This window comes from Silene latifolia, chromosome 2 (assembly GCF_048544455.1).
Source record: "Silene latifolia isolate original U9 population chromosome 2, ASM4854445v1, whole genome shotgun sequence".
Classification (NCBI taxonomy): domain Eukaryota; kingdom Viridiplantae; phylum Streptophyta; class Magnoliopsida; order Caryophyllales; family Caryophyllaceae; genus Silene; species Silene latifolia.
In genome coordinates, this window is record NC_133527.1 from 178,993,642 (window position 1) to 179,009,600 (window position 15,959).

General features: G+C 34.6%; 2 protein-coding genes across 2 annotated transcripts; both read left to right on the forward strand.

The window, feature by feature from the left end:
- Positions 1–5,490: 5,490 nt before the first annotated feature.
- Positions 5,491–12,727, forward strand: LOC141643499 (transcription factor bHLH18-like). Its single transcript, XM_074452684.1, has 5 exons — positions 5,491–5,595; positions 6,162–6,218; positions 9,479–9,952; positions 11,755–12,174; positions 12,336–12,727. The coding sequence occupies exons 2-5, from the start codon at positions 6,195–6,197 to the stop codon at positions 12,408–12,410; spliced, it is 993 nt and encodes a 330-aa protein (XP_074308785.1). The 5' UTR covers positions 5,491–5,595; positions 6,162–6,194; the 3' UTR covers positions 12,411–12,727.
- A 2,119-nt stretch (positions 12,728–14,846) lies between these two features.
- Positions 14,847–15,494, forward strand: LOC141641712 (uncharacterized). The gene has a single exon (XM_074450364.1). It carries the CDS (start codon positions 14,847–14,849, stop codon positions 15,492–15,494), a length of 648 nt encoding a protein of 215 aa, XP_074306465.1.
- Positions 15,495–15,959: the final 465 nt, after the last annotated feature.

A 15,959-nucleotide genomic window follows, 5' to 3' on the forward strand; every position in this document is an offset into this window, starting at 1 on the left:
AAAGCAATACCTTTAAGGTTTCGGATTACCTTAACCCCTAGGATTAAATCAACTTCTCCTAAGTCCTTCATCTCAAATTGTGATGACAAAAAATCTTTGGTTTTAATTATTACCTCCAAATTATTACCAAGAATTAACATGTCATCAACATATAGGCATATAATAACACAATCAGATTCTACCACTTTGGAATGTGCACATGAATCAGAATTGTTAACCATATAGCCATTACTTACCAAGGTGTTGTTGAATTTCTCATACCACTGTTTAAGTGCTTGTTTCAGACCATATAGTGATTTGTTCAGTTTACACACTTTATTCTCTTAACCCTTTACCACAAACCCTTCAGGTTGAGACATATAGATCTCTTCCCTTAGTTCACCATTCAAAAAAGCAGTTTTAACATCCATCTGGTGTATAAATAGGTTATGAATGACAGCTAAGGCGACAATATTATGGTCTATATTTTAGTCACAGGAGAATAAGTATCAAAATAATCAATATCTTTATTTTGTGTAAAACCTCTAACCACAAGTCTAGCTTTGAACCTTTCTATTGTACCGTCAGGTCTCATTTTCTTTTTGAAAATCCATTTACTAGTAATGGGTTTACTACCTTTAGGTAAATTAGTCAACTCCCAAGTCTTATTAGACACAATAGAATCAAGTTCACTTTTAATAGCATCTTTCCAAAAATTAGCATCGATAGATTTCATTGCCTTATTATATGTTTTTGGATCATCTTTTATTAAAAAGACCGAAACAAATTCATCATTATGTAGTCAAACGTGTATCCATGTTTAGACAGCAAAGTTGAAACAACAAAATCATCTCCAAATTTCTTTGGACATCTAGGTCTCTTAGTCCTTCTAGGTTCAGCAGTATGATCAATAGAAGTGCTACTACTAGCATGTGAAGAGATATCATTAGATGCAACAAGTAAACATGAAGATGATGCAACAGTCTCTTTTAATGGAAAAACATGCTCAAAAAATTTAGCATCTCTTGCTTCAGACATAGAACGATCACTCAAAGACATGAATCTATAAGCAGAGCTATTTTGAGCATAACCAATAAAAACACAATCACAGGTTTTTGGTCCAACGATAGGTCTCCTAAAGTCAGGTAAACCCACTTTGGCCAAACACCCTCATACCCTAAGGAAGCTCAGGTTAGGAGGATAGCCCTTCCAAATCTCGTAGGGTGTCTTATCAATTTTCTTATGAGGTACACGGTTAAGAATATGATAAGCCGGCAAAATTGCTTCCCCCCCACATATCGTCAGATAGGCCAAAACTTAAAAGCATAGCATTCATCATCTCTTTTAATGTCCTAATTTTCCGTTCAGCTACTCCATTTGATTGAGGTGAGTAAGGTGGACTAGTCTCATGTATTAAACCATTTTTCGCACAAAAATCAACTAGATAATTAGACTTATACTCGCCGGCCTCATCTGTCAGACCTTACCCTTTTGATTTTCCTGTCGAGTTGATTTTCGACTTCAGTTTTTAAATTTATAAATGATTGTTCTGCTTCATCTTTAGTTTTAAGCAGTCGTTTATAAAAGTCACATAATAATTTTTCCCGCCACTACTTGCAATATTCTTGAAGTCAGCTAGGTCGGTGTGAATCAGTTCAAGAAGACTCGTATTCCTAGGGTTAACTAGTCTACTAGATTTCTTTGTAAATTTAGTTTCAACGCAGCTAGCACATTTAGAGAATTCTTGACTCGTCAAACTTGGAATTAAACTCATAGTTCTAAGTTTTTTAATATAATCAACATTCACGTGACCTAATCTACCATGCCAAACATCAAGAGACTCAGCGATATAAGCAGAAGTAGATGCAATATTATTAGAAACTGAATCAGAGTTCAAAACAAATAAAACCCCAGAAAGATAACCCTTACCCACAAATTCCCCATTACGCGACATTACAACCTTGTCAGCCTCAAAAACAAGTTTCAAACCAGCTTTGTTTAATAAGGCACCAGACACGAGGTTTCGACGCAATGAGGGTACATACAAAACATTGTTTAGAGCAAGTGTTTTCCCTGAGGTGAGTTTGATAAAGATCTTGCCTTTTCCTGTGATCATTGCGGATGAAGAATTACCCATGTAGACATAATTCCCTATCAGCTACCGAGCATGTAGACCCATTCCCCATCAGCTACCTCCTCGAACTCAGCAAATAACCCCTTATCAGCACAAAGGTGTCTAGAAGCACCAGTATCCAAGACCCATTCAACAACATTACCCACCAGATTTGCTTCGACAACCACAGAAGCAATGACATCGTCAGTTATAACAACATTGGCTTCGGCAGTTTTCTTTTCAGTACATTGAAAGGCTTTGTGACCAGCTTTTCCACAGACATAGCATACAAGTGGACCCTTTGATTTCTGGATCTTCGCAACTGGTTTAGTGTGTTTTCCTGGACTATTCTTCTTAGCAGGGCCCTGTCCCTTAGCCTGACCACCCTTGGCCTTACCCTTACCCTTGAACTTTTCAGCATTAGATGGACCACCAGACTCAACTAGATTAGCAGCAACAGTAGCATTCATAGTTTGACTAACAGGTTTATCCTTGAGACGGTTTGCCTTCTCGGTCCTCATGTGACTCACTAGTTCTTGGAGTGAAAGGTCTTTTTTCTTATGCTTTAAGTGGTTCCGATATTCAGACCAAGAAGGGGGAAAACGTTCTAAGAGAACATTGGCCAGTAAAATGTCATCTAATTTCATCCCCTCATTTACGACATCAGCACATAAATTTTCATAGACATGTACTTGTTCCATGATAGGTTTCCCATCGACCATCTGAAATCTCAACCACTTACCCACAACATATTTCTTTTTTCCTGCGTCATCAGCCTCATATTTCGTTTCCAACGACTCCCAAATGGTACGGGCAGACTTATGAATCATAAACAAATCAAACAGGATATCGGTCATGTTGTTCAGTAGACTGTAGTTAGCAGTTTTATTATTCTTATCAAATTTCTTAATAGCCTCTTCATTTGACTTAACTGCAGAAATAACTGGAGGGGTTTGTTCTGCAGTAGCAGTAGTCTCGGTAACAGTAGGAGGAGGGTCACTAAACATCACATAATCAATTTCGAGTTGTTCAAAGAACATCAGCCATTTTTGTGACCAACGTTTGTAGTTGTTACCATCTAGACGCCAAGTTTAGGCAAATTAGGAAGATTTTTGGACAATACAGACGACATTGTTACAACAAAAACAACAACAAAAAATAGTTTTCAAATTGTTGGTGCTAAAGAAGCAGTAACAATGAAAAGATAAGGAGATCAGAAAATTACAACCGGTTTCGTAGTGACGTGGTATGAGAGCCACTGCCTTGAAAACTATTTCGGTACGACCGTGGTGGCGATCAACAATTACCGGTAGTCCCCCAAGGTTTTACACTACTGCACTCAGGCACGCCCACTCGAGACTGAGAGCACTGGAACGATTTTAGAAATTTTACCCAGAAACATTTAGAGAAGAAAAGAGAGGAGAATGTTTGATATTGTGTGTTTTCTGGTTGAGAACACTGCTCTATTTATAGCAAAAATAGAGCAGTTAAGGAGCCAAAACAGCTCCACCAAAAACCGGAGTCAAGGTGTGATTAATGGCCTAAGACTCGGCCTTAATCATAGAAGTATAACAGTCACATTTGACTGACTGTTATCACACACATAAATAGATACACTGAATGTAGTCACTCCACTTCACACAAGCCCAAAAAGGTTAAAAGTGGGCCAACGCCCGCACCGTGGATGCTCTACCCGAGATTGAGTCGGGCCGGGCCGGCGCGCGTGTGTTTGGAACTAAACCCACAAGCCCAACAGTCCCAACAAAAGCCTCCTTGGTCCACACAGCTGACTATTGAAGTACACAAGTCAATATAAACAAGAGAAAGAGGGAGTTACCCATTGATGTGGGATAAGAAAGAAACCAAATGTTGTTTTATTTGGCTATTTCACAGCCATCATTTTAAACAAGGTGTTTCAGCTAATAATTTACATTTTTCTTTGTTGAATACTTTATCCATTCAACTCCACACTACTACATTAGACATTTATTTTTTTCATGTTTGTCAACTTATGTTTTATGCGGATATTTATCTCTAACTACGTATTTGCAAAAATTATAAAAGTTATATATTTTTAATGTACTCCTAAAAACGTATCAAACAAGATCTCACATGCATGAATATATTTTCACTTATGTATTTAGAGAAAATTAAAATTGAATGCTCATTTGTGAATATCGTACAAAATAGAAATGTGTAGTGTGGAGTTGAATGGAGGGAGTATATTTTACTCTGGACTTTATCTTTTAATAATATTAAAAGCAATTCGTCGCGCTTTCTACCCTATTCTTTACGTGTAAAACATATATAAACATTTCACTAAGACGGAATGAGTAATTCTTTTTCTTGAGAACCTATATTACGATATCAAATTTGTGTCCCAAAAATAAAGGCCTTATGTCATCGCTCCTCTCACACACGGAGGTGATAATCGGCCAGTTCGGCTGGGTTTGGATCGGGTCAAGTCAAATCAGGTCGGTCATATCAGGTCAGCCTACCGCCCTACCCTATCGGATTGAGTCGGGTTCGGAACGGGTTGTTATCGGGTCATTATTTCGGATTAAATGATGTGTTGGTCGGACTGGGTTCGGGTCGGGTCATTATCGAATTCGGTTATTTTATCGCACTACTTCAACTTTTGACCATTAAATTTAGTTTTTAACCATATTTGGTTTAGGTACTTCATTATTAAGTCAAACGTGTCAATCTAAACACAAAATCACTTTCCTTTTGATTAATATTAAGCTTAGTAATTGTGGGGTCATAATTTACTCGGTCAGTATCGGAGCGTGTCAATATCGTTTTAGGTCTGGTAGTTTGGGTCACTGATCATCGGGTCGTGTCAGTCATGGGTAGTCATCGGGTCTGGTCGATTTCGGGTTGCAATATTCTCAAATTCTGTAGGATCAAATTTGCTCGAAGTCAAATAAAAACACTCGGCCGGATCAAACTTCCCAACTCCACATATATTGTGCACAAATTTTCATTATAGACGGACACTATCCGTCTATAGTTATAGATAGATAGTGTCTCTCTCACAAATGAAAGTGGATATTAAAATGGGTGGGAAATTGATATCCCCACTTACCCTCTCACTTTAATTTTATAAGAGGACTATAAATGAATGGTGATTGTCTATAATGAGACGTACGGTTTATTGTGTTACTCATGTTAGACATCCCTAGTCCACTAACCTTATTATTACTTTGCTTGAATGAAATATTCATAGTTTAATTTGTGTACGAGTAGTATCTAAAGTTGGTGGTGGCATGTACTAACAACACGTACAAATGTAAACAATAAATTTTATAAAAAAGAGAAGTGTTGACTGTATCTAGGGAAGGGTTATTTCAACACATCACAAGTTGCAACCTTACACTTTCTATAAAATAGAAGAGCTAGAAACCGCTTTGTTCCCATATTAACTCTAATCATCGCTTCATCAATCACACAAGAAACTACGACACTCAAGCTTTCAAGGCTCCTACACCTTTGTTCTCAAGGTACATTATATCGGAAATAGATCATCTCCGTTTTTTTTCTCTCCATTTTCTCTCACAAATTATTTGAATAATAATTATCCCTTTCACTCCCATATTCCCTTAATTTTTATATGTAAATTTAGAACTGTTAGATATTGCCAAAATACAATCCGCACCATCAATAGAAACCTGCCTGTCCATTTCTTTTTAGGAAATGGAGAGAAAATGGGCTCCATTATATCATACCCGTAGTTACTCTACTCCGTTTAATAATGTACTCGGTAAGAGTTTGAATCATCTTCAATAACGGAGTTTTCAGTATCCAAAGTAGTTCTTTGTATTATTTAATCATTTATTTATCTTTAACTAAAATACAAATGATAAAACTGAGGTAGACTCAACCTTTTGTTGTATTAGGGTACTGTGCGTTATTTGCGCCTCATTTTCGCATTCAATTGCAAATTTAAATTTCTTGAAGATAAATAATGTTAATAAGAATGGTGGAATGAGTAATACATTTTGATTTTATGTAATTAATACGGAGTATTTAATAGTTATTCTTTCTTGTATCATGACATCATATACAGGGAATATATATACTACGTACGTACGTGCTGATCATGGAAGCTTGGTTATCAGAATTGGTAATTTCTATCACCCCATTGTATCATTTAAATATTTCAAAGTATAGTAATATTTTCTGTTGAAAATATTTGTCTATATTTATTTTAGATATTGTGAGACTAATTTTTAATAAAAATAAACAAATACTCCGTAACTAACTGAAATGAGTGCTTTGTATCCTAATAATGCTCATATAATTCTTGATTTTCGAGGTTTTTTACCTTTAAGATATACAATGATCACAAATCAGGAAAAAATAGGTAGAACTAAGGTATGGAAAGAGAACAGTTATTATTCTTACCGACATTTCAATGTTTTCTAACCTTCTTTTCTTACAACCGTTTGAAAAATTATACTCCCTCCTATTCACCATTTTCTTCCTTATTTCCTTTTATGGATTATTCACGTTTTTTCCCTATTTTCTTTTTTGGGTTGATTTGTGTGGTCCAAATTCAATAGCATGTGAGTTTGTGTGTTTTATGTGATCCAAATTCAATTTCTTATTTCTTGTGCAAATAGAAAAAAGAAAGAAAATAGTGAATAGGAGGGAGTACGAGTATTTGTTCTTCTTGGAATAATGTCAACTAAGATATTGAGATTTATGTTAGCTTAACAGTGTATCATTCAAAAGAAAAGATCGATAACATTGAATGAAATATTAAATTATTTTGATAGTAAATACACCCTCTAATTGACAATAAATCTCCCTATTTTCTTTTTCGGTTATTCATAATAACCTCCCTATTTTCTTTTTTGGTAAGTGTTTGTGTGGTCCAAATTTAATTGTATGGTGGGGTAGTGTATTTGTGTGGTCCAAATTTAATTATATCTAGTGTGTTTCCTTAATTTTTGTGCCAAAATAAAATGAGAGGTTTATTGTGAATTGAAGGGAGTATATAGAGAATAGGAAGTACGGATAAATTAATAATTAAGCTAAGAAGCTTTTATTACAAAACTTTGTATGGAGTCGCTATACGTATGTCCCGTCCCGTCTTTATTTTACTCAAAAGGGAATTAATTAAGCACGACATTTATTTCATTCTGTACTCTACGTCTCTACACCTGAATAAATCTACGTGGCTACGTTATTAAGGCAAGAGGATCCTCTCCCGTTCATAGAAAAACTGGAGGGTCCACTACCTCACTCATAGTACTATGCCAAACAATATAATATTTAGATTAATTATTTAATAAATCAAAGTAATAGGGTAAGATGCATTTTTGGCCCTTAAATTGCACTGGATGGTCCAGTTTCTCATAATAACTGGAAGAATCCTGCCTCGTTATTAAGTTAGTACTTCCTCCATTCAACTCCACTCTACCATGGTATAATTTGCACAAATGTTAAGAAAATAATAAAGTAGTAATAAAAGTACAATGGAAAATGGGATGGATGATTAATTTGTCCATAAAGTGGGTAATTATGTGGGCCAACTAGTGGCATTTTGTGTAAATAATTGTTTGCCATGAGGATAAAAGGGTCATTTTACTTGCTTTTTATGGAAAGTGGTAGAGTGGAGTTGAATGGATGAAAAAGGAAATATGGTAGAGGGGAGTTGAATGGAGGAAGTATTTATTTAGCATAGTATCAGCGCAAACTTTATTGTGAGACTGTCGTATGTGCGATGAGTAATATGTGACCATTTTTTTTGGTAAATATATAGTAATTATGTTTGGGTAAATAAGAATTACTTTTTATGACTAAAAAATTGGGTAAATAAAGATTACTTTTTATGAACAAAAAATGAGTAGTTTTTTCAAAGTGGTCACTATTTATCATAAAGTGGTCATTTTTTTTGTCAAAATACACAGAAAAGACGGTCGTACCTAGAATCATTGATAGTATCAAATAGCTTCCTTCACCGTAATTTATAATCAGTAAAGATCCTCTTTATTTCCCAAAAAAAATGGAGGTCCATTACTTCACAACGGTCCGGATTAAATCTGGCTCAATCGGTGGTTGTAGATTTATTGCCCGTACTCTCGAAAGGAAAAAATAAAGAACACGAAACTTTTATTTAGTAAAGTTCTTACCTAAGATGAAAGGTCGTTTACAAGTAAAAACATAGATAACTTTCACCAGCTCAGCTCGTCTCTCTTAATTAAGACGACTAAATACGAAGTATGTTTAGGTATAAACAGATCATATACAATACTAGTTTCTATAAATGGATGAGATAAAAGTTTGTTATTTCTATGCATTCTGTTTTTTATTCTTTATTAGATCCGTTTTATTATTTGAGATGAATATATCTTTACACTCACCCTCTCTCTTAAACAAAAACAAAAAATTTGTGATCTACGTTTGAGAACGAGTAAGTAGTATATGGACTTAATTTGCAAATCCGATCCCCTTTTTTCTTGTGTCTAGGTTGATAGCTCGCTCGTGTGAATCTTATTAATTAAAGTCCTGTTATATAAGACTTATGTTAGCCATTTTCCCAAAAAAAAAAAAAATAAGACTTATGTTAGCCATGTTTATAAGGGAAATCATTAAATGCATAGAGATATTGAAGACACAGCTGCCGCTTAAAGAGGTAGTAAAAGACACCGGAAACTATTGAAAAATGAAAACAAGCAATAATTTCCGGGAAACCAGCAAAGATCAACTTCAAAAATTAAAGAGGAACTAACTACATTGATTACTGCATGCACCAATTAGCCTTGCACAACGTATTGTTTGTGACCGTCACAAGCTTACGAGCTTCTCATAATCTCTCTCCTAATTAGCATTGTGGGGTCTTTTTGTACACACAATTACTTGTATTAGAATAAGGTTACCTCACAGCATGAAACAACATTTTATTGATAGATCGTCTTACACTAGTATAAAGCAATCTTATACAATGATTATTGTATTTTGGACGTAAATAAATATCCATCTTTGTTATAGGTGTCGTATACCCATTCGGCCATTCTGCGGATTTAACGCGTTCACTCATTTCTTGAAAATTGGTTAAAATTTATAACTATATAGCCCCTTCATACCAGATTAATGGTAACACTTACCTAATACGATCGTACCACGCCAATAGTAACATACTATAGATGAAATGTTTTTTTTCCAATAATACCCTTATATCTTTCTTATATTTACACAAATGCCAAGTAGTGAGCATCTTACCAACCCAACATTAATCGTTATTATATTCAACTTATTTTCCATATTTCCCCCGGTTTTATCCTATTTTCTTAAATAAAAAAAATCTCATTTTTTAACATGTTACCATTGGTCTGGTATAGAGGGAGTATATCTCTTAAATAGTTTTGTTTTTATTAGGGAATGGCATGGAATGAAGGCACAAATCTAAGCAACAATAACACTCATGAGGAAGACATGGACACAATTAGTGAAGAGCTAGCAGCCGTGCTTGGAGATGACTTCGCTTTCACTAATTTTAATGAAGAAACAACCATGTCTTCACTACTTAATTGCACCATTATTGATCAAAATCCTACTAATAACTTATTAGGTCAATGTGATCAACAACTTCCTCCACTCTCTAATAATGATTATTCTCCAACTTCAATTGAACCAATTATCACAAATGATCAAATCACAAATATTAATAATATTGCTACCAAAAATTCTAGTGTTTTGAGTGATGAACATGTAGCGGCTAATACGAGTGGGAGAAAGAGGAGAAGAGACCCAGAGCAGGTTCAAGGTCATATTCTAGCTGAGAGAAAACGGAGGGAGTTGCTTTCACAGCGCTTTATCGCTCTTTCTGCCATGGTTCCTGGCTTAAAGAAGGTACTCGTTTTTCTAGCGTATATACTCCCTCCATACCATACAAATGGTAACGTGGTAAAAAATGGGGTTTTTAAGAAAAGAGGGTAAAAGAGGGGTAAAGAGGGAAGAAAATAAGTGGGATATGTAATTGTGGGTTTAATTGTGAGTTGGTAGGTGGGGTATGTAGTGGCATTTTATTTAAATATCAAATGGGTATAAGGATAATTTGGTAATGTTGTGGGCCAAATAAGGAATGTTACCATTAGTATGGTACGACCGTATTAGGTAAGTGTTACCAATGGTGTAATACGGAGTGAGTATTATCTTGTCACACATGTTAAAGTAACTTAAAAGCGACAATATGACAAATTTTGAAAAAGTATGACCTAAGAAACATTGTGACGAAATATTTATATAATACTCCTTATATTTCATTTAGAATCCCTTCATTGGATTGCCTTTTTTAAATATGTTGTATAGTAAAATAAGGTTAAATACAAATAAGAAAGAGACATTATGTAAAAGTAAGTAGACCTCATTTTTATTTTTTTTGTAAAAGTAGGTGGATAGAATTTACTTGTCAATTCACCTAGTCTTAATTACTCCGTATTTATTTACTTTTAATTAAAATAAAAATATAATTTAGTTAATGAGCTCGTGTTGATAATTTAGTTTATTGATGAAAAGTTTCTCTTTTTGGGCGGGGGTGGTTTCATAGATTGATCACTTATTTCACGAAAGGCAAATCCCATGATTTAGGTCAATTATTAGAAGGAAAATGACAGTCATTACAAAAACAATGTGGAGTAATATTCTATGTCTCTAATTCTCTATGCACTAAAACTTAGGAGAGACGGTCTTTCACTGAGTTATGGAGAGACCAATCTTTCGTACTCTTTTATTTGTATTTCGTACCCTTTTTATTGTTGATCGTGACATCGTAATTCCTTACCTATTTACATAATAAATGTACCCATTTTATCATTAATCATGATTTGTACCTATTTTATTGCCTTTAGTACCACATTTTCTTAAAATTGTGCAATGATCTCAAAAACTTAATTAAGAGACCGTCTCTGAGGAGACCTACTCTTCTCTATGACCCCATGCGCAATAATAATGGGACTATTATCAAATTAAATACGGAGTATCAATTACCTTGATAGTCGATAAATGATTAAAAGTGAATTTGTAATGGGGAATTTCACAGTTAATAGGATTTGAACTCAGATCATAAAATAGTAGTACCCCTTATAAATTTACCAGCTAACTGATATTTGCACGAGCAATATCGTTAAAACTTCTATATATTTATAGAAAAGCTTATTTTTAAACTTCTAGATATGTAACTTTGGTAAAATCATGGTTACCGAATTCGCTATGAATACGTCCTTACCAATTCGCAATTCGCTCCTATAGAATGTGTGTTATATGTATTTTTAGTAAGCAACATGATAGAATTCGCTTTTAGCAATTCGCGATTCGCAGGGCACCGAGCGAATTCGGTAACCATGGGTAAAATTGTTTTTAAAAAATGTACTCCATAAATTATTAAATAATGACTTCTACAATTTATGGACTATATAACCAGTTGTATATGTTATACGGTGTAGAATCTGAGCTTTGTGATAAAGTATCCGAGCTTTATATATGTTAAAGAATATGAGATTTATTAGAAAGTATTAAACACATCCATTTACACATTAAAAACATGAACTTTGAATTAGCTCAGAACAAATTCATATAAGCTCGGATTCTTATATCTTGGTTGTACAATAATGCTTATGGTACAATTGGATGTATAATCATATTTGTGTATACAGATAGACAAAACATCGATTCTGGAGGAGGCGATCAAGCACTTAAAACAAATGCAAGATAGAGTAAAGATACTAGAGGAAGCCACATCGAAACAAGTTGCGGAATCAATAACAGTGGTTAAGAGAAAGCAAATAGTTATGATCAAAGACACTGAAACTAGTAGTGTTGTTGAAAATGTTAACGGTTCAGTAACCTCTTCTGGAGGAAGTGACGACGGCGACAACGGTAATCAGGTGGCTGAACTCCCGGAAATAGAAGTTAAAATGACGCCCAAAACACTTCTCTTGAAAATTTGCTGCGTTAGAAGGAAAGGTATCTTGGGTACAATTTATAAAGAGGTGGAAATTCATGGCATGATTGTTCTTAATAGTAACATCATGGTTTTTGAAGCGGCAACCTTGGACATTACCATCCTTGCCAAGGTAATTTTTTTTACACAAATTCTCATTTAAAACGGATACTATATGTCTTCCAAATCATATGACAAATTGTCTAGAAAATGCAAAAAATGTCATCTCAAACAAGATTTACTGTTTTTTTTATTTATGATAAATTTTTCTAATCCGCGTTTAAATGGCTACAGATTGAAAAAGCAGAGGGGTATGACAAACAAGTGAAGGATCTTTTAAGAACTCTATATTCAATCCTTCGAGTTTAATTTTCTGATAACCCCGGTGTTTGAAGTATGTTTACATCGTTTATTTTTCAAATAAAGCACTGCCCGAAGCAAGGATTGCTCTAGCTTGGATTGAACAAGGATGATCCAAGATTTGAAGGGATATGTGCTTCTGTTGTTTACGCTTTTTGTTAGATTTGTTTTCTACTGTTTTTCGCTTATTTGCTTGTTGTAGGACGGACATGCACCATTTGGAATTTTTTTGGATTAGTAGGGTTAATTAGCAAACTAATTAGAGAATTAGAGGCCATTTCAAACTATTTTGGACTAATGGGTCCACGTCATCACGTTATTTTTTTTCCAGTTTTTCTACAAAGCCGCTGATGTTCTTAGCGGCTTACCTTAATTGCACCTAAAATTTCACCCCCTTCAAATCCAGTACCTAGTTCAGTCCCAAAATTTTAGAAAACGATGTAAGCCGCTGAAACTCTTAGCGGCTTATATACTTAGCGGAAAAGACGATGTTGAATTTTAATGTTGTTGGCTATGGAAGCCGCTAAGAAAAGCAGCGGCTTAGCTAGTGATATAAAAAAAAAAAATCGCGAATCTCACTCACTCTCTCATAACGACTAAACACAAAAAAAATCCCCAATTAAATCCCAAACCCTAGAAACCCGAAAAACCCAATTTCTCACTCACATTCTACCAAGTTTCTTTCAATCAATTAATCTCAATCAATCTAATTCATCCTATATTCAAGGTACTAATCATTCTATTGTAATTTAGCATTGTTGTTTAATTGATTTTGTGCAAAGTTGACAAATCTCGTTTTAGCTTAGTTTAGAACTATAAAAATTAGTTTAGTTTAGTTTATTTCGTTTTAGCTTAGCTTAGTTTACAAATTAGTAGCTTACTTGTTCAACTTAGTATTTCACATTAATTTTTAACAATGGAGATAAATAATTATCCATTGATTTGTTGATGGAATGGTGAAATAGTGGTAAATGGTAAAAATATTAGTTATAAAGGTAGTTGTGAGAGCTTTGTTATTGATAATAGTAATATTAGTTTTAATGAGCTCAAGAATGAAATATATGAGTCTTTAGAGGTAGATAAAACAAAATTTGAGCTTAATATCAAAATGAAATTCCCAAGTGTAAGAGGTTACAAATTGTTATCCTTGAGTAATGATCGTAGTTTGAAAGCTTTATGGGCAAGTGTGTGTCAATCAAAAGCCGCATCCATGGATTTGTTTATTGAGTTGAATCCTCTTGAACAAGCTCTTGAAATTAGTCAAACAACTTTACAACCCTTTAATTTGTCATTCACAAATATGCTTAATCAAATTGAGGATCCCAATTGATATGTGTCTTTGTCAACTAATAATGTCGACGAAGCGGCCATAGATAGTAATATTTTTGGAGATGAAATTGAAAATGGCATTGAAGAGGAGGATACTATGTTGTTGTTGAGTGAGGATGAGGATGCTATGGTAGATCTTGTCTCTCAAACATGTACTAACCAGGGGCGGATCTAGGTAGAAGGCTGTGTGGGCTTGAGCCCAACCAGTTTCTAAGAATAAAATTAACTTATGTTACGAGATGTTCACTGATTCAATGTATCTCAATTGATCTAAGTACTGACATGAAGAATTTGCTTCTATTTTGATAGTTGGGGTTCAAACCCCATAACAAGCATTTTGTTTTCCTCATAATATCCCACGAGTTGGTTGACATTTCATCATAAATCTTAATAATATTTTTTTTTTTGGTGCGAAAATCTTAATAATGTTTATGATAAATTGTTAATACGGTGCACATAATAATTTGATCGTTGTTAAAATTAATTTAAAAAAAAATTGTACACACCCGCCTATTCGAGAATACAAAAATATCATATTTCAAAAAGACGGAGATAATAGGACGTCTTCGTTTTTTTCATGATGGTTGTTAAATTTAACGGAACTTTGAAAATAATTTGTAAACAAGTATAAAATTTGCAATATTTAATCATATATTTTTACAAGATAATATTTATTCCGTATATTGTAATTCTCCCCAAAAAAAATAGCTTTGCCTAGTTATGCTATACACTATGTGCGACTCCGATTATACGGTTTGCCGGTTTCACAAGTCTAATCACTGCGGATGTTAACCTAGCTAGCCCAACCTACTTCTGAATTCTGGATCCGCCCCTGGTACTAACACTCAATTTATTAAGGTTCATGCTTTAGATGTTGAGCATGTAAATATTTGGTATAAATCAAGTGTGGCTCCATTTATGAATGGTGGGGAGTTTAGTGTTGCGCAAGAATTTGCAAGCAAAGAGATTTTGCGACAAGTTATCACATCCTACAACGTCCTTAGACCCCAAGTTTATAAAACTACCGAATCAAAACCTCACACCGTGACGTTTAAATGTAATAGAAAACCCTTAGCTTGTAGTTGGTATTTAAGAGCGAGTAAAAAAAATATTTCAATGGATGTCTTCTCAATTGTGTCATACAAAGGTCCACATGAAGCGTCTTGTGTGGTTCGCAAACCATCTCTTGATCATCCAAACTTAAGGGGGGAGTTTATTAGTAATGCTATTAAGCATCTCGTGAAAGAAGATTGGGAGGCTAAGGTGAGTTTGTTAAGGGCATCCATAACAAAGGAATTCAACTTCAAGATATCTTATTGGAAGACATGGATGGCAAAACAAAGAGCGTTGGCAGAACTTTATGGAGATTGGGAGGATTCTTATCCTTTTCTTCCTCGTTACTTAGATGATTTAAAAGAAGCAAATCCGAGAACCATTGTCCATTTTGTCAATAAACCCACTAATGATCCCAATGTTGAAATATTTGTTAAAGTCTTTTGGTCATTTGGTCCCTCCATCAAAGGTTTTCATCATTGTAGGCCCATTATTACCATAGATGACACTCATCTTTATGGCAAATATCGCGGGGTCTTGATGATTGCAATGGGAGTTGATGCCAATGACCAACTATTTCCATTAGCATTTGCCATTGTTGAGAAAGAGGACTATGAGAATCGGGGTTGGTTTTTGGCTTGCATTAGGCATTGTGTCACGCGGCGTAGAGGTATTTGTGTCACTATAAGAATTCAGCGCTCGGGCGACTAAAATTGGCTACTGATTTCAGTCGCTAAAGTAAAATTGGCGACTGAAATCAGTCGCCACATCTGAGTCGCAACGCTTAGTCGCCTTTTTAGGTTCGGGCAACTGATATCAGTCGCCAAAATTGGCGACGACAAAGTAGTCGCCAAATAGACAAAATGGCGACTGACATCAGTCGCCAAAATTAGCGAGTAGTCGCCAAATTGGCGACTGAAAACAGTCTCTAATGAATTTTCCGTCGGTCGCCAATTTGACATTAAAAAATAAAAAAAAAAGCTGTGTGTTGCTTTTAAGAAAGACTACTCTCAAAAGTAACCCCTGGCCCACTTCACCTCTCACACTTTTTCTCAAAAGCTGCACAAAGTTTATTAAATTTACATATCTAAAATACTAAAATTACATAAAAAATATGTTCACCAGTCATCATCTTCAATATTACAATCGTTTCGTATTTCAATATAAATTTACATT

Coding starts and splice junctions, on each gene's coding strand:
- LOC141643499 (XM_074452684.1), top strand. CDS start 6,195: ATGGAAGCTTGGTTATCAGAATTG. Junction 6,219..9,478: donor AAGCTTGGTTATCAGAATTG/GTAATTTCTATC, acceptor TGTTTTTATTAG/GGAATGGCATGGAATGAAGG. Junction 12,175..12,335: donor ACATTACCATCCTTGCCAAG/GTAATTTTTTTT, acceptor AAATGGCTACAG/ATTGAAAAAGCAGAGGGGTA.
- LOC141641712 (XM_074450364.1), top strand. CDS start 14,847: ATGGATGTCTTCTCAATTGTGTCATACAAAGGTCCACATGAAGCGTCT.